Source organism: Diaphorina citri, unplaced genomic scaffold, assembly GCF_000475195.1.
Source record: "Diaphorina citri unplaced genomic scaffold, Diaci psyllid genome assembly version 1.1 scaffold27, whole genome shotgun sequence".
NCBI lineage: Eukaryota > Metazoa > Arthropoda > Insecta > Hemiptera > Psyllidae > Diaphorina > Diaphorina citri.
The window spans coordinates 248,763-271,374 of NW_007377465.1; the positions used below are offsets into that span (position 1 = coordinate 248,763).

Here is a 22,612-nt window from a genome sequence, read left to right on the forward strand (position 1 = left end):
AATTATATTGAGGATAAAATTCCATACCTCGGCTGAGATTGAACCCACGCCCTCCTGTTTACCAGGCGAGCGCCTTGATCACTACACCACCGAGACAGGCCTGCTCCACAGTGAAGTGAGGGTTAAGACCGGTGCAACGGTTGGCGGCATTTTACCGCTTTTTGGCGGTTTTCGGTGTTTTTTAGCAATATCTCGGGAACGGTATAAGCCAGAGACTTGAAATTTGGTATGTAGTTTCCAAATGTGACAAGGATGCAACAGAACGGTAAGAGCTAGAGACTTGAAATTTGGTATGTAGATGTCAAATGTGACAAGGATGCGATACAAAACGTTTGGTTGAGATGGTTGCTGCGCTTGGCGGTATTTTGACCGCTTTTGGACAGATTTCGACCGTTTTTTGGCGGTTTTCAGCTATAGCGACAAAACGGTTAGAGATATTGTAAAAGTTAGGGTAGAGAACACTCAAATAAGCATCATTCAATAGGATAAGGAAAGTCGTGTGATGTTCACACCAGATTTTTCTATTATTGTTTTTATTTATTTGTCTTTTTTCGCATTCCAAGCCCTGGTTTAAGTACCCTCAAATCTACCGTAGCCATTTGGTTATGTTGACATCTCCACCAATAAAATCCATACAGCCAGCTATATAACTTCCCTGAACTTAGGAGAGCTTTTTCTACAAAAAAAATTATTTTAATTAATCTATTATTGTTTTTATTTATTTGCCTTTTTTCGGATCCCAAGCCCTGGCCATTTGGTTATGTTGACATCTCCACCTACTGTAGCCATTTGGTTATGTTGACATCTCCACCAATAAGATCCATACAGCCAGCTATATACATAACTTCCCTGAACTTAGGAGAGCTTTTTTCTACAAAAAAATATTTTATTTGCTCATATAAATACAATCTATAATATCAGAAGAAGTGCAGGTATGATGAGCAGTTCACATTTTATGTGTAGTTTTGTATGTTTGTGAGCAGGTCTTAAATCAAAGGTAATGACGGTTTTTCTATTTTAATAAATAAATAAAAAATGAAAGAAAACTTTTCCACAAGTTTGGCCATGCCTCGGGATGAACTAGCGGGATTCCGGAGCGAAGCGACGGAATTCAGCTAGTATATATATAAAAATGTTTGATGATGCCGTTTATTTCATTCCTTAATTCCCAGCCGTTTCTGAGATATAAGCGTGGTTCGCAAATCACGAACCACCCTGTATATATAAATGTTTGGTAGGTATTCAATATTCATAGTATTCATACTTCAGCGAACAATAATGGGTAAGAATGCTATACTTGTTCTTACACCTACATAATTGATTACATGATTACCTATGCCAAATATCCCAACACTTTAACCTTAATCAAATCATTTACATAACAAGGACTATTCTTAGATTTCATTTTCTTCAAATTCCAATGGTCATTCCAGTTACCCAAACAAATCACCATGTGGTATCATTTACATAACAAGGACTATTCTTAGATTTCATTTTCTTCAAATTCCAATGGTCATTCCAGTTACCCAAACAAATCACCATGTGGCTTAGCGAATGAAAGTGAGAGTTGAAACTATTAACTAATTTATATTAGCGGATAAAAGTTGTGCTTTTGTTGAGAGAGCGATGAAGTTTTCGAAAATTTATGAATCCTTTCTCGTGATTTATGCGTGTTAAATGTCATAAGACTTGGGAGATAATCCATTCCACAATATTGTTGTTATGCCACAGCTATTTCTTTGCTATGTAGGTTTATGCGAAAGGCAAGGATATTAAATCATTTGTATTTTATTAAAATCAGTTTGGATAGAACAGGTATCAGTCAGCGAACTGAGTTATGAGATGAGATTAGGACCAGTGTCGGAGCGGTGAGACTAAATTTAGGAGAATCAGAAACGAAACGTAAAGAATTAATAAAGTCTTGAACAAATAAGTGGGAGATGTAAAGATTTCCATTGGTGAATCTCAATTCATGACCTCATGGGAAGATTCGTTGAAACCCATCCTTTAGGGCTGTTTGTCCCTACATCTAAGCCTCCGAGTGAGCTTTTTGTGTTTCTTAACATTCACTGATCATCTGAGCCTAGTCACTAGTCATTTCTAACATTTAGACAGCTTGTTAGCAGTCCACATGGGAGATCCCATCAGGAAAGTGAGAAAGCTGCAGCTGTCTCTACCAGAAATAGTTATGCTGTAACTGCTTGTAGATATTTAGTACCTACATAAGTATTTAGGTATTCAGTAGACGTAGTGTAAAAATTACCTTCAACTGATTCAACAAAACACGAAAGACATCCTAAAAAGTGTAAGGCCAGCCACTCACTATCAGGTAGATTTTACAGGCGAACCTGGTGTACCTGTCAGGAGTGTCAAGTCTACCTGATAGTGTGTATGTCCATCAGGTAGACGCTACATTCGGACCTTTTTAGCCGTATCTCAAAGGGCAAAGTTCACATACCGAATCGAAGCTGGGTAGCGGTTGTCGGTTCATAAGTCACTGCATTGCGAAAAATCGATTCCAAATCCATTTGTAAGTTTCACGGAGCAGGTTCAATGTGTTTTATGAGTATTGAATTTGCCGGCGTGTCTCAGAGTTCCATTTTCCATCGGCGGCATGGTTGAATTCTGACATTTCTAGGTGTGCCATAAATTGGAGACCTTTGGACACCTCCCTAAATCGTACAACCTGTGGCCCTGGCGTATATCTACCAAGTTTATTGACATTTGAATTTCCCTGCTGTTTAAGGCGTTCAAAGGACCTATTATGGTTGAATTCTGACATTTCTAGGTGTGCCATAAATTGGAGACCTTTGGACACCTCCCTAAATCGTACAACCTGTGGCCCTGGCGTATCTACCAAGTTTATTGACATTTGAATTTCCCTGCTGTTTAAGGCGTTCAAAGGACCTATTGCTCGTTATAATGAGTTCATTGTCGAGAATTATCCATTGGTGTGAGTATTTGGTAGTGGAGATGTCATATTCACCTTCCGATCGCGTCATACTTGCTTTGTATAGAAACACACTTGATTTCAGCAAAGAGTTGAAAGTGGTGAAGCTGAAAACTCGTCATTTGGTGAATCACTGTCTTTTGTGGTATAATATACCACTGGTATATTGTATCACATAATATTATGTGTATAGGCACTACATATTACGAGATGTAGTGCCTTATACATAGCCACATTCAATTCATTCTACACGCCACTGGTTAAGGTTCTACTGATTCTTATCAATCCATCCACACCGTTCTTGTTGCTAGAGGAGAAAAATTGACGTCCACTCTGGCAAGTTAGCCAGTAGTTATCTGAGAAGAAGATCTATTAGTATATGCTCACTAGTCACCGCATGTCAATAACATTGTCACCAACCTGATAAATTTCCACCTTTGTTCCTTACGCGCCAATCAACCTTGAAATCCGATCAATCTAACGCCTATGTCGTTTGGATCTCAGATGTCACCGGAGGCACATAGTTTTGCTGGAGCCTCTATTATAGCGTGAGTACAGTTCTATGTCTTCATGAAATTCGATTTCCGGGTTTCTAGTTTCATTTGTCCATCATAAGTATAGGGGAACATTGGACCGGTCAGCTGAACTAGAAAACTAAACCGAAGAAAAATATCGAGCATCATGCAAAATATTGTTCGTTATTGATGTACTCGACTTTCAAGTATGTGTCAAGTAGCCCTGGGTTCCCTTACTTTTCTTTTTCACGATGATGAACACAAGAAATGACAAAAAAATGACTAGTATTTTCTCCAACATGTTCAGACAGAGGAAATGAGGGGACATCAACATCAGTGATAGTTCTACTTCGCCGGAAGTCAACGGGTTGAAAGTCGAGATACTTTGCAAATTATGATGCACTTGAAGCTCATGTATTTCTACTGAGAGCAATCTTGAGGTCTGAGGTGTAATCACAGGTGTCTTTATAACGATAGAATTCAAATGACGCGAATGAAGGTCCTATTAACGACTCTGTATGGGAAGATAATTGTCGTTTGTCAAGGGCAATCAGGAAGGCTTGTGGAAAAACTTGAACTTTAAAACAATTAAATTAGAGTCAGATCGCAAACAAATTGCTAATTACGAGTAACTTTTGTCAGTAATTTTTTCTTCTATTTTCCAAATAGGCATCATAACCGCCTTCACATCAATGTCAACAATGTAGGTGATTTCTGTGGTTCTATTATTCCTTGCCATAAGTAACTCAAAGAAATTCGATAGACAGTGTCTTCCCTTATGATTCTTAGGAATATAGGTATAAATACAATCTATAATATCAGAAGAAGTGCAGGTATGATGAGCAGTTCACATTTTATGTGTAGTTTTGTATGTTTGTGAGCAGGTACTTAAATCAAAGGTAATGACGGTTTTTCTATTTTAATAAATAAATAAAAAACTTCCACTCTTATGCTTTACACCACTGACTCGGTACCATACTCGGAACAACAATACGGCATGTGATTAATGCGATCTTAAATTTGACAAGAAATCAATTTGGACTCTCGAGCACTATACAGCTAGGTATCAGCGTATCAGGCACTTAGTTCCTAGTCAATTTCAACTCGACTCTGCTGTGATGAACTGCCAGTCAGTGACCTCTCATATATGACTGACTAACAAAGTAGGGACTAAAACGATCTCAGCTGTACCATGACCAGGAGAAAGAATAGCGACGCTGCGCTGCCGCTTTATTGGGAACAAAACGGGAATTTTCAATTTTGAAAATCAGAAATGTACAAAGCATTTAAAACCAAGGTGTAGTTTCCTTTGAGGAAAATAACCATTGTTCCATTCAGTTCCCACTGGAGCAGAGATCAATTTTCCAGTGGTCATTTTCCTGAAATGAAAAATACATTTACTTACTTAATTGGAAGATTTTTAATATTTCAATTCCTTGAGTCAGCCCCTATGGCTTAGTGGTCACTGCGCTTGCCTTGCACGCGGGAGACCCGGGTTCGAATCCCGGCGGGGTCAAGAAATTAGTATCTTGCAAATGATTGATTCCGTGGTCGGTATGTTGTTACCTTGTTGGGTATGTAATATGAAATATTTTGTAGCAAATAGATATCTAGCTACTTTGCTGTACGTAGGTTGAAAATGATATTTTCAGCTATGCATCATTTTCAACCTCTGTTTTCATTTTTCCTGTCATTAATTTTATAATACTCGCTATGTTACCTACATTGTTACCTTGCTACGCACCTACATGAGATAATGGTTATACGCATTAGGCAAACATTTTCAAACCTTTGGTCAATGTTTCATTTCCTCTTTTGTCTCCTTCTCCTTCATCACCCCCTCCTTCCCTCTACTTTCAATGTCCCATTGTCCCTTGTTATTCCTAGTATGTATTGTTATTTGCCTTCTCTCTCACCTCCTCTTAACGCAAACATTTTCAAACCTTTGGTCAATGTTTCATTTCCTCTTTTGTCTCCTTCATCACCCCCTCCTTCCCTCTACTTTCAATGTCCCTCGTTATTCCTAGTATGTATTATTATTTGCCTTCTCTCTCACCTCCTCTTAACGTCCTATGTTCTGTTATTCCTTCCTTTTCTTATAGCGACCGGTGCCAGCATGGTAGGTAAACATTGGATGTTAGGATTATTGAGGTATTGGGAAAAATCCTACAATGCTGCAGTGAGCACCAAAGTTGTGATAGGTATAATAACACAAAGAAACTCCATTTAAATTTTAATTCCTTGCTGCAGCCCTTGCACTTCTTAAAGCCCTACTATGTAGTATGTACCTCTATCCTTAAGAAGATTTCCAATAGAATGATGGTTTTGGCTGCGATTTTCAACCAGTCACGGGCTTGCAGCTGCTTTATTTGTTATTAAATAAATGTTTCTCTCTACTCATCTAGATATTCTAGGTACTGAGGGCATGCTATGAATTCTCTATGTATGTTATTATCTGATTGAACACTCGGTCTCTCTGATGATGGGTGATCAATGTAGCATAAATTTCATATTGAATGTAGAGTGTAGACATTCTTGGGCGCTTAGTATATCAGGGGTCTGCACAAGAACATAGTAAGGATGTAGGATGCTCCAGTGTTGTGTCACTTTCTCATGTTTTCAAGTCCCATTTTGTTTTAGAATTTATATATTTTATTTTTGTATACAATTTAGCAACATAGGCCATTTGCGGTCAATCTCTATGCTCTATGCTCACTTGATCAGTGTTATCTCTTGGATAAAGCATGTAACCTTGTTTGGGCTCGGAAATTAGATCATGGAGCTATGTAATTTGAAATATTGAAATGTTTTACAAGCTACGGTGTACCCACTGTCCACATGGATTCAGAATATTCAGATACTTGTACTAACCCATGTTACAAGTCAGAAATACTTGGTCCAACCTATGTTGCTTGTCAGAGTAAGCTGTAGCTATGCAGGCTTTTAACACGTTGATCGCCAACCTTAGTAGTGTTGTGGTTTGTGGACGTGGAATCCCGAGGTTGGTGGTTCTTAGGCTAGTCATTGAATTCGGCTCAGTGTGTCAACCATTAATGGCTGTCAACGTGTCAACACAATTTAAATCATTTAACACATTGCTGTTTAACACGAACACGATGATGAACACAAGAAATGACAAAAAAATGACTAGTATTTTCTCCAACATGTTCAGACAGAGGAAATGAGGGGACATCAACATCAGTGATAGTTCTACTTCGCCGGAAGTCAACGGGTTGAAAGTCGAGATACTTTGCAAATTATGATGCACTTGAAGCTCATGTATTTCTACTGAGAGCAATCTTGAGGTCTGAGGTGTAATCACAGGTTTTACACAGCTGCCATGCAGTGTCTTTATAAGGATAGAACCTTTGCAAATTATGATGCACTTGAAGCTCATGTATTTCTACTGAGAGCAATCTTGAGGTCTGAGGTGTAATCACAGGTGTCTTTATAAGGATAGAACAGCTAGGAAGGCATTGTCAGGCTTGTTAGAACTGCAGATATTCTGGGTAGTGATAAGAGCTTGAGATTTTATCATAGGTACTTTCTTGAAATTTGCAAGAAGGTGAGTAAAACCCTGGGAGGGGGCAAACAAACAATGGGTACCTATTACCTAATGATTTTGATTATTGCTACCAAATTTACTTTGTTGCAACTTGCAACAATTTGGATTATTTTTTTTTCCCCCTCGTTCGTCTTTTTATTCTCGGGGTTTTCATTAAAGCTCGCCAGACCTAGAGGAAACCTATAGTACCCAAAAACAGGGACATTTACATATTATGTAGGTACATATACTATATCTTCTACACTTACTATTTACCACAGACGACACCGAAGCGAATACAATAGTCCGTCCTTTATACCTTTTTATTACTATTGTAATAATAAAGGAAGGACGGACTAAAAACAGGGACATTTACATATTATGTAGGTACATATACTAATACTATATCTTCTACACTTACTATTTAATTATTTTCTAGGCACCATCTAAAGTAGGTACATGAAAAATGTGGGTAACTTTCCTTTTTTCTGTAATACTCTCACTTTTGGAATGCTCTCAGGAATGTTTAACGTAAACGTACATTTCTCAAGACAAATAAAACGCCTACTAACATAAAAACGTGTTTTGGCACTAAAAACTGACCATCGAAAATTTGACCCGATTACATTACTTTCCTTCCTATAGGATAAGGAAAGTAAAACTACTGAAACTTGATATAACCATGTTATCTTTGAATCTTTTGCCTTGAGAGAAATTAATCACAAGATAAATCACCTCTGGGACTCTAGAACCCTAGATCTTATAAATGCTTGTGTTTTAACCCACTCATTAGTAACCTACTCAAGGAATAGACCTTTCTATGATCAGAGTATTGTGTTTCTCTGATAATGATAGTGCATCTAGAAATAAATGTATCTCAGTATTCAATAATTTATTATTATTCAACATTACTCGTCTACCCAAAAGAACTTTGAAACTTTCGCTTTCCTGACTTTCCCTGTAACATTATCCAGATTCTTTCCTCCTCTATTGTGAAACCTATCCGTCTAACTTTTCTTCTCTTCTCTGCTATAATTCGCCCATCTTTTCTTTTTTGCTGACTTCCTGAAGTTTTGCTATCTATCAAGCTTTTGTGATGAGTGACTGATGTGCAACATGAATAATAATCCAGTGAAGAAATTTGCCCCGGTTTTTTACTTCCTACTCTTACCGAACTGAGGTTAGGGTTGGGGGAAGCATTCGGGGATCCTGAAGTTTTGCTATCTATCAAGCTTTTGTGATGAGTGACTGATGTGCAACATGAATAATAATCCAGTGAAGAAATTTGCCCCGGTGTTTTACTTCTTACTCTTACCGAACTGAGGTTAGGGTTGGGGGAAGCATTCGGGGAAGTTGAAGTTACCGAACTGAGAGGAAGCATTCTGGCAGGCGAAGAAACATGTCGAAATTTTCACATAAATTTTCTTGTGTTATCGAAGTACTCCGACGATATATACAAAGACATTCTATCATGTTAATAAGTTAATATTATGTATTACCCCTTCCGCTATTATGTACATATTACCCTTTACCCCTTCCGCTTAGCCTGATTTGCCAAGAGGCGGGATACATGTCTGAGATATCCTCTTCCGTCCAACCCTTAAGACTGTTCTTCTCATGATGTCCCTATATTAGGGTTGAATGGTAGAGATTGGCTCTGGCAATACATTCGCCCTTTGTTTGTAATTATTGTACCGAAATTTTCACATAAATTTTCTTGTATTATCGAAGTACTCCGACGATATATACAAAGACATTCTATCATGTACATATTATGTATTACCCCTTCTGCTTTTATGTATTACCTTTTACCCCTTCCGCTTAGCCTGATTGCCAAACCACTAAGAGGTGGGATAAATGTCTGAGACATCCTCTTCCGTCCAACCCTTAAGACTGTTCTTCTCATGATATCCCTATATTAGGGTTGAATGGTAGAGATTGGCTCTGGCAACACATTCGCCTTTTGTTTGTATTTATTGTATTTGTGTACATTGAATTATAAATTTATAACCAATAAAGAGTCTTCTAAATAATAAGAGCCGCCTTTTGATTTCTGAGGCATCCTCTTCCGCCCAACCCTTATGACAAATTAAGACTGGATCTTGGATCGACAGATTCACACTGTATTGGAGATGAGTATCTAAACTTGAGGGATAATTATGACATTTTTCTACCTCTAATCATGAAGAGTTCGGACTTTAGTACTCAAAATTTCTATGCAGACTACTTGAACCCAAGTCTCTGGATTACGAGTCCAACGTAGCACAACTGAGATATGTTTTCTCCACTCAATACCTAGTCATTAACACATTACTAGGAGCACCGGGAGCACGAGATCAAATTCTCAAACAAATGAAGATAAAGTTCCATTCCTCGCCCGGGATCAAACCCACACACTTCTGTTTGACAGTTCTGTTATCTTGGGTGGAACGAATTTAAAGGGTATGCTGGTGGGCATTTTGTAACCTCACTGTGACTTCCTGAATTGATGCTGAGATTTCGCCAGAAATCCCCCCGGGTACCCAGTCATTACGCGAACCTTTTCATTTCCCATAACATAAGACAACCTTCCTTTTCCTTCTATCATTGAAGGTTCAGGGAGTAAAAGCGGTCCCTTGGGTTTAATGCAAAGTTTCGTCCGAAACAACGAGGGATTTTCAATTTACACGGATTACTGTACAAACTACCCACGGTAAGCACTGTTCATTACGCGAACCTTTTCATTTCCCATAACATAAGACAACCTTCCTTTTCCTTCTATCATTGAAGGTTCAGGGAGTAAAAGCGGTCCTTTGGGTTTAATGACGAGTACAGTACGAACACTAAAGGTAAAGGCCCATTCTTACTTGTCGTTCGGAAAAAAATCGTGTCGCGTATAGTGGGAACACTCTTGTTTAAATTACATTGCCTACAGGACATTCGGAAAAAATCGGACGAAACTCACAAGTAGCCGTTCAAAAGATATGAAACTTGTGTATCTAGCTGTCTTGCATTATTCACTGAAGTTAGGCAACATTTGGTAATATTGGTATCCGGATGGTGTCCGATCGACAAAACAAATTTGCCATAACAACCCTTCCGTTTCTTTTCAGTACAATGAGTGTCCTCACGGAACTGATGCGTCAGGAAAACGGTGCCAAGTTGTTCCGAGAACGACAAATAGCCCTGGCGCATACTCTACCCTTGGGCTCCTATCTGAGTTTCAGCCGCGAGTGATGAGAAAGTCAGACGTGGGTACGACTGTGAAATCCCAGCAGGAAATTCAGCGAAGTTTACTCCTTCAGCAAGACAAGAAGAATGTAGCGGAAGAAGTGAAGATGCAAAACGTAAGTGTCCCCGTCATTATTTGGTACAGAAATTTGTTCTTTTTTTTTAAGGGTTTTGACAGAGGGAATTGTAACTGCTAGGGTCTTATCGTCCCGAAATCGAAGAAAGAAGGAAGACAGGATTGGAGGAAAGCCAGCCGTTCCGAGAACGAAGATTATCCCATTAGGATAACATCCGCCCCGGGCGGGAATCGAACCCGCGGCCTAACGCTTTCAAGGCAGACGCATCACCAACTAGGCTGGCTTGTTCATTTTAATTTAAAAGTTTGAAACTACTTTTATTTGGTTCTTATTGGATTTGCGTGAAGGCATTTACTGTTATCAAACTGTTTGACATTTTTTAGTTTTTCGGGGGAAAAAGTACCATAGAAGTACGTATTATGGAAAAAGAGACCTCCTTTATTTCCTAATTGCCTATTAGAAGTGCTCTGACGACGGCATTTCGGTTTTTCCAAGCCATTTCTAATAGGCAATTAGGAAATAAGAGAGGTCTCTCTTTCCACATAGAAGTACGTATTATGGAAAAAGAGACCTCCTTTATTTCCTAATTGCCTATTAGAAGTGCTCTGACGACGGCATTTCGGTTTTCCTAAGCCATTTCTAATAGGCAATTAGGAAATAAGAGAGGTCTCTCTTTCCACATAGAAGTACGTATTATGGAAAAAGAGACCTCCTTTATTTCCTAATTGCCTATTAGAAGTGCTCTGACGACGGCATTTCGGTTTTTCTAAGCCATTTCTAATAGGCAATTAGGAAATAAGAGAGGTCTCTCTTTCCACATAGAAGTACGTATTATGGAAAAAGAGACCTCCTTTATTTCCTAATTGCCTATTAGAAGTGCTCTGACAACGGCATTTCGGTCCTTCTAAGCCATTTCTAATAGGCAATTAGGAAATAAAAGAGGTATTTTTTCCTTGTTACGATGGGGCCTGTTGACTGAATTTCGTCTACAAGTTTCCCTACTTTGGGCCCCGTTCACTAAATAGTACTTGTTTAAGTTCCACGCTTCGTTGTTCAAAACGATTTCCAATAGGCAATTAGGAAAAAAGAGAGGTCTATTTTTCTCCCATTGACATGGGTCCTATTCCTTGAATTTCACCAGAGATTTTTCCTTTATAGGGGCGGCGTTCGCACATACTTTCACTGACGTATGTCCCACGAATAAAGCTGAAAAAATCCTACAAAAAGAAAGAAGACAAAAGGTGACATTTAATTTTTCAAAGTTCATTTATTTATTTACTTATATAATATATTAACAGATTGTATTTTATTTTTATCTATTTTTTTTTTCTTTCCTTTTCTTTAATTTTTAATTAAGTGGTAAATTAAAAATAATACAAAAAAATTTGGATACATTTTGACAAAAAAGTACATCAATATTTTTTATATACAACACAAATTTAAAATAAACAAGTGAGAAACGTCAAAATGATAGAGGGGGAAGTTGGAGGGGCAAACAGCCCTAAAGGATGGGTTAAGCTTCTACGAATCTATCACACTGACGTTCCCTTCCATTATGTTTCAGGATATACAAATCCGGACTGAGCAAAACCATGCTACGTCATGTACTCAACAAAATCTCTTCCCTGCGCTCCAGCGAAACTTTGAACGAAACAAGTGAGACAGACAAGACGAGATTGTCTCGACCCAAGACCCCCTCCCCTTCCCCATGCTACATGCAGGGCAGCTCGAGACTCGGCGCTCGCATTGCACATTGTAGTGATAGTTCAGACTATGCAGATCCGAGGACACTATTCCCCGCCATAACACCGTCTAGGAAAGCAGCAAGTGTGTTGGGTATCCGTGCCTGTCATGGATCTTCGTTGAGTATAACACCCCCCTCACCCGCCCCTGTTAGAAGTGATTCACTGGATGGTAAACACACAGAGCGTCTAGCTACCCAGAGTAATAAACCTAACAAGGACACTGACAAGACAAGGTTTAACCCTTTGAAACAAATCAGCGAGGTTTTTATTTCGTAGCAATGAAACAACTGTTACATTAGACGCATGTGGTCTGTGTCGTAGCATGCCCATCCCGTAGTATGCCTCTCATCATTACATATCTCTTTTCTATCCACCACAGGGCGAAGATCTGACCACATTTGGAGAGTTGTGTGCGGAGGGAGCATTTAGAATGTCCGGGGCGAAAGCACTACGCCATGCTTTCCTATTTGACAAGATGTTGCTCATCACCAAGAAGAAGGAGGAGGGGATTCTAGGCTACAAGGCTCATATTATGGTAAGTTCTATGATTATCTATACTTGAACCGTTCAGCTTAGGTAGGACTGTTTTATCTGGTGTTGTAGGGTTTTGGGATTTTTAAGAGTTGGGGTAACATTAGAAGTTTGAGCCTCAGATTCCTATTTGACAAGATGTTGCTCATCACCAAGAAGAAGGAGGAGGGGATTCTAGGCTACAAGGCTCATATTATGGTAAGTTCTATGAATATCTATACTTGAACCTTTTAGCTTAGGTAGGACTGTTTTATCTGGTGTTGTAGGGTTAAGACTTTTAAGAGTTGGGGTAACACTAGAAGTTTGAGCCTCAGGAAGAAGCGACGAATTCAAATCGCATGCATAAAGCTCTAGTTATTTATCAAGAATTGTGATTTTTGGGCCTTCTACCATAGGAACCTTACCATCAGTTTGAAAAGGAAGGCACTTCTCGAACCCCGCAATCGACCCTTTTTATCCAATAAATCCAACATACATAGACAATTATACATAGATGATAGATATTAACCCTTGTGTTTCTATTTTCTTGTTTCAGTGTTCAAATTTAATGTTAATAGAAAGTAGTAAGGTATCGCTAAACAGTATCCCCAACCTGGAGATTAAATATAGCGAGAAATATATCAAGGGAGATGTAGAAACCAAGACATCGAAGAGTGAGGAGAAGATTGAGTGTAACCAGTGTGTTCCAAAGTCTAGAAGACATTCCTGTAAAAGTGTAGACTCTAGCTTATTATTCACATCGTGTCATAAGTGTAAGCCTGGAGAGATTGATGTCATGTCGAAGAGTTGTGATTTTACTCAGACATCATCGATTGACTATCGTACCGTGTGTAGGGATTGTGTACAATGTGCAAGCAGTACTGATATTGTATGTAACATATGTTGTAGTCAATGTAGTGTGGATTCCAAGTGTTCGACGAGTGAAGAGTATGAAGACTCTAGCTCTACAGCTAGCACTATCATAGAGGTTACACCCAGAGGACAAGGTTGGGTGAAACATGTAGTCAATAGGTTGCAGTCCTTTTAATGTATTCCCCATCTGACAAAGTGATTTTTGAGATTGATAGGCTTATGGATATTGACATTGTCTCTAATGCCAGCCGCTTAGGCTCAGACGGTCCTGTCAGACAGTTGGAGTGTGTGGCGGGAAAAGCTTCAGACCTAGGTCTGTTAGACTGTATGAGAGACTTATGTATGTAGATCTCGAGATTTTTCCACCATTCACGCTGAGACTGTCAGAACCAACAGTCGCCACATTCAGCTTGTCTTTGGACAATAACGATGCATTTAAGATTATCTTGAAGCAATAGTTATGCATTTTGATGTCTTGCCATTTTTTTGAATTTACATAGTACTTAAGACTTGATTCAAGCTCACACGTATGTATATTTGTCTTCCAAAGATCTTCCTCCATTTTATCCATCATTTTAGTTTTAGTTATAGTAAATGTTCAATGTTTAAAACTACCTAATACTGGAATTTTATAATACTTATGTAGGTATTTATGTATGTAAAAGCTCATTATGTAATACGTACTATAGGTATTGTCTCAGTTTGCCATAGAATGAGTGCATAATTACTTATTAGTTTAGCGGATTCGAGTCTTTTTTTTTATTTTATTTGTGTTCCTATGTTTTTCCTTTATTTCAGACCACCGTTCTATGGATGAACTGGGACTTCTTACTTTCTATTACTGTACAGTATAGGGAACCTAATTAGAAAATATTGAAATAATTGAAATCGCTTCTTATTTTCAAAATCGGAAAATGGGTGAAAATATTAATTTTTGAGGTCCCCGGAGTCTGATAAAGGGGATTTTAGCGAACGGTACGTATGTTTGTGTGTGCCTATTGATTACCCTTATTTATTTTTGGTAAAATAATAGAATGTCGTGTGACGTTCACACCAGATTTTCCAATCTTAGAAACTCGACATGAAATGATAATAATTTGACTTTTTGTTTTCACTATGCCTTAGGTATTAGTTTATTTATTTATTTTATCTGTAAAATAAACAAACGCATTCAATATATTCTTTGAAATAACAATTATGTCATTATTTCTTTATTCATTACATTTCTTAGGAAAAAAAATCGACAACGGACCCTACAAATCAAGTAAAATAAACAAACGCATTCAATATATTCTTTGAAATAACAATTATGTCATTATTTCTTTATTCATTACATTTCTTAGGAAAAAAAAATCGACAACGGACCCTACAAATCATAGGTAATAGGAAAAAGTTGTTGACAACATTTCGTAAACGGGACCCATTAAAAGGTGCCCTGAAGAACGTATAAACTGCCCAAGGTTAGGTGAACAGGTCCCATTCTATAAGGAAAAATAGACTTCCTTTATTTCCTAATTGCCTATTAGATTTAGTGAACGGGACCCGAAATAGGGGAAGTCATAGGTACAGTTCAGGGAATAGGGCCCCACAAGTAATGTGAAAAAAGAAACCTCCTTTTGCACACCATGCCGTAATACACACACCCCTTCTCTGAATTAAATAATCTCAAAATGTCTTCCTCCTAAATGTTCTTCTAAATAAATAAATAAAAAAATAATCTTAATATCTTTTCTCTTTCATTTTCCCCAGATGAAGAGCTCGCAGAGAAATCCTCAGCCCCCAAGCGACAACACTCCGCTCCCGAATATCTAGAGCGGAGGAAACAGGAAAAAATTGCCTAATAGGACAGACAACAACCCATCCCGTAAAAAGCGAGAAAATCAAGCTCTAATAGGCAATTAGGAAATAGGAGAGGTCTCTCTTTCCACATAGAAGTACGTATTATGGAAAAAGAGACCTCCTTTATTTCCTAATTGCCTATTAGAAATGATCTAGGACAACTTTCTCGCGATAAAACTGGAAAACCAGGCTATTTCTAATAGGCAATTAGGAAATAAGAGAGGTCTCTCTTTCCACATGAAAAGATAAATAAACAGCCTAGTTGAAGGTAGTGCGTCTGCCTTGTAAGCCCTAGGTCGCGGGTTCGATTCCCGCCCGAAGCGGATTTTATCTTTAATCTCTCTCCTATCCTGTCTTCTTTCTCTCTTCGATTTCGGGACGATAAAACCATAGCGGTTACGGTTCCCTCTATCTCACCCTCACCTCTTAGGAAAAAAATGATTGGTACTTACTTAATGAAATTTTGTCCTTGTATTTTTTTCCAGGCCCGTAATCTAGACCAGAAGAGAGAGTGGTGTTTGCAACTGAAGAAAGTCATTCTGGAGAATTATAACGCTGTGATACCTTCCCATGCCAGGCAACTAGTCATGCAGCTGGGACAGAACAAAGCTGGAGGTAAGGACGAGATCTGTAATCGAGAGACTGCGGGTTCGATTTTTTCTGAATTTTTTAAATAAAGAAAACAAAGAAAATAGTCAAAATTAAAAAGATATTTACTCGTGTCGTATAAGTATCAAACAGAAGGTCCCCTTGCTAAAGAAATAGCAAAGGTTGAGTGTGAAGGGCATCCACTCGTAAAATTTGTAGCCAAACCAAATGTCAGCCCAAAGCAATCACCCTAGTTAGGGCTGATTGAGAGGCTGACGAAAAACGCCGACCCCGTCTCTACACCGGAATAGGTGAAGAAAAGAAGAGGATTATAAGTATCAAACAGTTGACAAAGACTAATTTGCTTTTATTTTTACTTTTATAAAAAGACGCCTTCAAAGGCCGAATTATGAGAGGCATCAAACCGAATCAAAAGGTACTCTCTGAACACCGCGCCGTAATTCACCCCTTTTCTAAATTAAATAATCTGAAAATGTCTTCCTCTTTTAAATAAATAATCTTAATAATAGTATACTCTTGAGTGGAAGTTAACCACTAGGCGAGGTTAACGCCTTGGGCGTTCTCTACCACCTAACCTTTAGAGCTCCATTATTATGTGGTCAAATTCTCAAATAAATGAGGATAAAATTCCATGGCTTGGCTGGGATCGAACCCACGCCCTCCTGTTTACCAGGCGAGCGTCTTGACCACTACGCCACCGAGGTAGATAGATAGCTTAATATTACTTCTCTTAAATTTTCCCCTCAGATGAAGAGCTTGTAGAGAAATCTTCAGCCCCCAAGCGACAACACTCAGCTCCCGAATATCTAGAGCGGAGGAAACAGGAAAAGTTAGTGAACGGGACCCGAAATAGGGGAAGTCATAGGCACAGTTCAGGGAATAGGGCCCCACAAGTAATGTGAAAAAAGAAACCTCCTTCTTTCCTAATTGCCTAATAGGACAGACAACAACCCATCCCGTAAAAAGCGAGAAAATCAAGCTCTAATAGGCAATTAGGAAATAGGAGAAGTCTGAACTTTGCTTACTCCGAAACAAGTTTCAGCCGCGAGTGATGAGAAAGTCAGACGTGGGTACGACTGTGAAATCCCAGCAGGAAATTCAGCGAAGTTTACTCCTTCAGCAGGACAAAAAGAATGTACCGGAAGAAGTGAAGACGCAAAACGTAAGTGTTCCCTTTGAAACGAAAACCCTTGAAACTCTATTTCGTGTTAATAAAGGCCGGGCGGCGCGGCACTTCGAATTCTTGACGTTCGCACCCATTCCGGCACGCTTGATTTGTTTAGACGATTTTTATTTGTTTCTTATTGGAAATTACGTAAAGCCTTACATTTGGCAGCTCTTACTTAACCCTTGATTGGAACACGCTCTCTTATGTCATGTTTTCCAACCTGTCACGACTAATCTTGTTATTGAAATGTTCGCAGGAAATCTGTGATACCGAAGTGAAGACAGCCAAGGACCTGGCTAGTGAAGCAAGCACTGAGCCTACTCCCCCTCTCAACCTCCCCTCCAACCCTACCACCCCCTCCCTCCCCTCAGAATCCAATCCCTCGCTTGAGGAAGAGCACAAAACCCTGGAGAAAATCATCAGTCAACTTCTGATGCAGAATGGAGACTTCCTCAAGTTTGTCAACAAAACCGCGGCCCGGAAACACCCGAGGCGTCGCAAGCTAGACACGAGTGAAGACGAAGAGGAAGGAGACTACGATAATCTGAATGGGACGTGGCCTACGCCAGATAGTCCGCGCATGCGCTGGCAGAGGGCAGCACAGTCGCCGAAATTAGTGCAGCGTAGCGGTGCACTTGTGAGACGCGCTCATTCCTTCTCGAGCCACGAGACGGATAACAGCTCTGCAGATCAGAGTGCAGACTCGAGCCTGTCTAGATTCTCATTGGATAATAGTGGAGAGGCTACGAGTCTGTGGGTGAAACATCAGGCAGTGACTGAGGGAAACAAGAAATCCGACTCTCTGCCGCGAAGTTTTCAGATAGGTGAGTCTTTTGCGATCTCCATTCCAGTTTTTAACGGATAAGAGGCCAATTTTTACTAAGAAACTTCTCAGAAACCCCCTCTGAAATTTCATATCACACGCCCTGGATTAATACCTCCCTGCAAGGAAGTGTACCAAGCCTACTTGGTTACAAAGACTACTGATAAGCCACACTCAATGCCTATTTACGCATTTACTTCCCTCTTAATCAAGAGCACAGTTCCTAATGCGATTCTCATTGGATAATAGTGGAGAGGCTACGAGTCTGTGGGTGAAACATCAGGCAGTGACTGAGGGAAACAAGAAATCCGACTCTCTCCCGCGAAGTTTTCAGATAGGTGAGTCTTTTGCGATCTCCATTCCAGTTTTTAACAGATAAGAGGCCAATTTTTACTAAGAAACTTCTCAGAAACCCCCTCTGAAACTTCATATCACATGCCCTGGATTAATACCTCCCTGCAATGAAGTGTACCAGGCCTACTTGGTTACAAAGAGTACTGATAAGCCACACTCAATGCCTACTTACGCATTTACTTCCCTCTTAATCAAGAGCACAGTTCCTAATGTCCCATTTTATTTTCTATTTTCAGGTGGCAATCAAACCCCGGACTGGAACATGGCACCTCGACCCATTACCATCGCTTCAGACAAAGCTCAGGAGTTGAACCTGGTGGATATGCAGAACTATATTAATCGCGCGGAAGAAATGTGCAATGTGCGTCGAAACTGCTTCCCCACGAATCTAGACTACTCAAATACCATCTCCTACTTCAGAATATTGTCAAGCAGGTAAGCTTATCTAGGAAATTAGTATATGCCTGCCATTCACGATCAGGCTGTCAGACAGTCTGGACGTGTGTGGTGGGAAAAGCTTGAGACCTAGATCTAACAGGCCGTGTGAGAGACCGCGGTCTGAAACTTTTTCCGCCACACATGTTCCAACGGTCTGTCAGACCGTCTGAGCGAGCATAATATTATGTAGGTATCTACAATTTCAAATAATAAGACGAACTTCAGTGGTGTATTGATTAGCACTCCGATCTAAAAGTTGGTAATTCGAGTCCTAGTCAAATCATAAAATTTATCGATAAGCATAATATTATGTAAGTATCTACAATTCCAAATAATAAGACGAACTTCAGTGGTGTATTGATTAGCACTGTGGACTTCGGATCTAAAAGTTCGTAATTCGAGTCCTAGTCAAATCATAAAATTTATCGATATGTACTTAATAATATGTAATATGATCCAAAAAGGAGTTTTGGGATTAAGGTTAAATAACCAAAAAAGGTTTTTTTTTTTTTTTTTTTTTTTTTTCAAAACCCTCCTTATTGGATCATTAAAAACTACTTTTTGGATTAATGAAAATTCTCCCATTAGTGAAATCTCCCATTGAGTCATTGATGAAATCCACCATTAGTCGTATGCAAATAATATTCCGTTCTCTTCATTCCCCAGTGTTCTCCAGAAGAGCAAGGCTACGAGGATATCAAGCATGCCTTGGCTACCATGACTAGCATCGCGCAGCATATCAACCTCATGAAGCGGAAACATGAACATGCCGTGCGCGTGCAGGAAATACAATCCCTTTTCCTTCTCTCTTCCCTTTCCGGACGATAAGACCATGGTTGTTACAGTTCCCTAAGTCAACCCTCTTTCCTCTGCTTACATTTTATCTATCCATACTTGCAGAGGAGCGGGTTAGGTACCGTTTCGATTATCGTTCGATAACTGTACATCACGAATTTTCTATCCTGATTTAAAATGGCGCTTCAAAAATTTAGGTACCTTATTTTTCCTTATTGTTGTTAATTTCCAGAAGTAAAAGAGTGAGCAAATTGAAAACCCTTGCATCGGCCATCGAGTACATTGCAGTGCTTAGTGACGTTCTCTCTTCTCATCAAGAATCATGGGTGAGTAAATAAAAAGGGATTTATCCCCCAGAAAATCCACCAAAAAATCAGCAATTGGGATTTTTTCATATACCTACGTATACCTACCTATTCCGCAAATGTAATAGAAAGTGGTGTGATGATTTATTATTATTATCATCTCTTGAAGGCAGCTAACGGGGATTTTCTGGAAAACGGGATTTTTACGGCAACCCGTTTTTTCTTTATTTCAGAGATACAAGTACAGTGAAAATGTTGTCAGCTACAAGATCATGTACGAATACATGTGATCTAAATGTCGTCATTTGTAAATCCAATTCTAGTCATTCAAGTTTTGATAATGCCGCTACTGGTCGCTACTGGAAGAAACTATGCAGTTGTCCTCACGAGATTGAGTACACCCCGTATTTCAAGCACAGGGCCGAAAAACTTCAACACTGCCTGAAGTCGAACCCGGAACCTCCAGTGTAGAAATCTACGCTATGTTAGCAGCATTAAGAATGTTATTATTAAAATCCGATATAACTTTGTCAATATCTGAGACGTCACTAAGATCAACACTGAAATTGACATTTTCGCGAAAAAGAGCCCAGTCGGCACGATTGTAGTTCCAAATCTTCTGAGCAGGAGAGGAAATATTAGCAATAGAAGTGGGAACTGGAACATTACTTGATAAGATTATAGGAAAATGCCCCGAGAAATGCAAATCGTTATCAACATTCCATATCAAATCCATGAACAACTGTAGTTCCAAATCTTCTGAGCAGGAGAGGAAATATTAGCAATAGAAGTGGGAACTGGAACATTACTTGATAAGACTATAGGAAAATGCCCCGAGAAATGCAAATCGTTATCAACATTCCATATCAGATCCATGAACAACGACGAGGAACAAAAAGTCAGATCGATGGCTGATGTGGACTGGTGAGTCAGACTATAATAGGTAGCTTCTCCTGTATTTAAAAGATTCAAGGAACTATTGGACAATAAAAACTTTTCAACCTCTTTCCCTTTTCCGTCTAATCTGCTATCACCCCATAGTGTGTTATGGGCATTAAAGTCACCCAAGAAAAAAAGTCAGATCGATGGCTGATGTGGATTGGTGAGTCAGACTATAGTATGTAGCTTCCCCATAAGTCAGATCGATGGCTGATGTGGACTGGTGAGTCAGACTATAATAGGTAGCTTCTCCTGTATTTAAAAGATTCAAGGAACTATTGGACAATAAAAACTTTTCAACCTCTTTCCCTTTTCCGTCTAATCTGCTATCACCCCATAGTGTGTTATGGGCATTAAAGTCACCCAAGAACACGCATGGGTTGCTAGGCAACTGGCACAAAATATTGCTCAGATCAGACTCTGAAAAAGTCAAGTGGGGAGGAAGGTACACATTACAAAAACATATAGGAACATTGAAATTTGGTAACTTGACCAGCACCGCTAGGCACTGCAAGTTAGTGTTGATATCTATCTGTTTTGAAAAACAAGTGTTAAGGACAAAGGTGCAGACACCACCGCAAGCATTATTGCCCCCAACATAATCGTACCTATACAAATCATAAGAACCCAACTTGGGAGGCTGATGCGAAGGCGCGAGCCGCGACTCTTGCAAGCAAATAACAGGTGGGGAAAACTTCCTTACCAGTCATAAGAACCCAACTTGGGAGGCTGATGCGAAGGCGCGAGCCGCGACTCTTGCAAGCAAATAACAGGTGGGGAAAACTTCCTTACCAAACACTTTAGTTCATCAATATGGTTAGTCAGGCCGTTTATATTCCACTGAATTAGAGTAGTATTCATATTTTAAGAACATAAAGAGAGAAGAAAAAAAAAATAAAAAAAATAAAAAAAAAATAAAAAAAAGGGGGGGGTAGATAAGAGAAAAGAGAGAGCAAGAAAAGCAGGAGAGAAAGAGAGAGAGAGAGAGGGAGAGAAATAACTCATTATTTGGTAATGCCTTATTGCGTGTCTACTTTCGTTTGACATTGGAGGTGAAGTAAAGCCCGGCGTATTTTATGTTTGGACGGGTGAACGTTTAGGACTGGCATGTTTTAAAAATATGGGTAAAGTGATTGTTGATGCCATGGTAGGTAAAATTACAATCCTACAGCCGCACAAAATGGACGATCCCTAATATCTCTCTGGTAGGTAAGTAGGTACGAGCTAGAATGAGGTGGGGGTAGAAAAATCACCTTAAGTAGTAATCAGTAGTTGATGAAATTAATTTGAGCGTATCTGAAGGTCCAAAATGAAGAGGTTTTTTTTTTATTACCTCTTGGGGGAAAAAAATCTTGGATTTATGAAACCCAAATATACGTTCCCCTACTATTACCTCTTTTGAAGGTACCTTGGGGTTCTATTGGTTGGTCAGGGGACCACATAGATCAACATTTCACCTAGTTGGACCTTTTCTTGGTAGAACTATTTCTTTCCCCCCACTCTAACATTGTCGATGTTTTCGAATGTTTAGACGGAATGAGTGCCCTACATGTGTGTGTTTCGTGTTTTTTCTCTTTCATTTCTCTCAGTTGGACCTTTCTTGGTAGAACTATTTCTTTCCCCCCACTCTAACATTGTCGATGTTTTCGAATGTTTAGACGGAATGAGTGCCTTAAATGTGTGTGTTTCGTGTTTTTTCTCTTTCATTTCTCTCTCTTTCCTTAGATACTCTCATTTTCTTTCCTCTTACACTGAGAAAAAAATAATCAGGGTGTTGGAAGAACTCTAATGTGACAGGAAGCTTGACACTCTTAAATAGCATTCCAACACTCTGACAGGAGGGGAAATAACCCAATAAGGCGGATTTCACATTTAGACTGCAACTTGTAGTATACGACAATTTTCATGTTGAGGGCTA

At 39.2% G+C, this 22,612-nt stretch overlaps 1 protein-coding gene and 2 long non-coding RNA genes across 3 annotated transcripts in view; all 3 read left to right on the plus strand.

Moving 5' to 3' along the window:
- LOC103510659 (serine-rich adhesin for platelets) overlaps positions 1–22,612 on the plus strand; it is a 36,042-nt gene that overhangs the window by 3,025 nt on the left and 10,405 nt on the right. Inside the window, exons 4-16 of the mRNA XM_026824520.1 lie at positions 9,602–9,701; positions 10,102–10,221; positions 11,861–12,302; positions 12,379–12,576; positions 13,108–13,183; positions 15,744–15,878; positions 16,620–16,765; positions 16,876–17,034; positions 17,297–17,864; positions 18,454–18,652; positions 18,699–18,717; positions 19,322–19,434; positions 19,989–20,175. Of these exons, the coding sequence (XP_026680321.1) occupies positions 9,602–9,701; positions 10,102–10,221; positions 11,861–12,302; positions 12,379–12,576; positions 13,108–13,183; positions 15,744–15,878; positions 16,620–16,765; positions 16,876–17,034; positions 17,297–17,864; positions 18,454–18,652; positions 18,699–18,717; positions 19,322–19,434; positions 19,989–20,175 (2,462 nt within the window). The remainder of the gene's footprint in view (positions 1–9,601; positions 9,702–10,101; positions 10,222–11,860; positions 12,303–12,378; positions 12,577–13,107; positions 13,184–15,743; positions 15,879–16,619; positions 16,766–16,875; positions 17,035–17,296; positions 17,865–18,453; positions 18,653–18,698; positions 18,718–19,321; positions 19,435–19,988; positions 20,176–22,612) is intronic.
- Positions 18,689–19,452, plus strand: LOC113468042. Its single transcript, XR_003391910.1, has 2 exons — positions 18,689–18,841; positions 19,322–19,452. It is a non-coding gene; the product is annotated as an uncharacterized LOC113468042 (long non-coding RNA).
- On the plus strand, positions 20,918–21,882 carry LOC113468034. The gene is made up of 2 exons (XR_003391908.1): positions 20,918–21,378; positions 21,468–21,882. It is a non-coding gene; the product is annotated as an uncharacterized LOC113468034 (long non-coding RNA).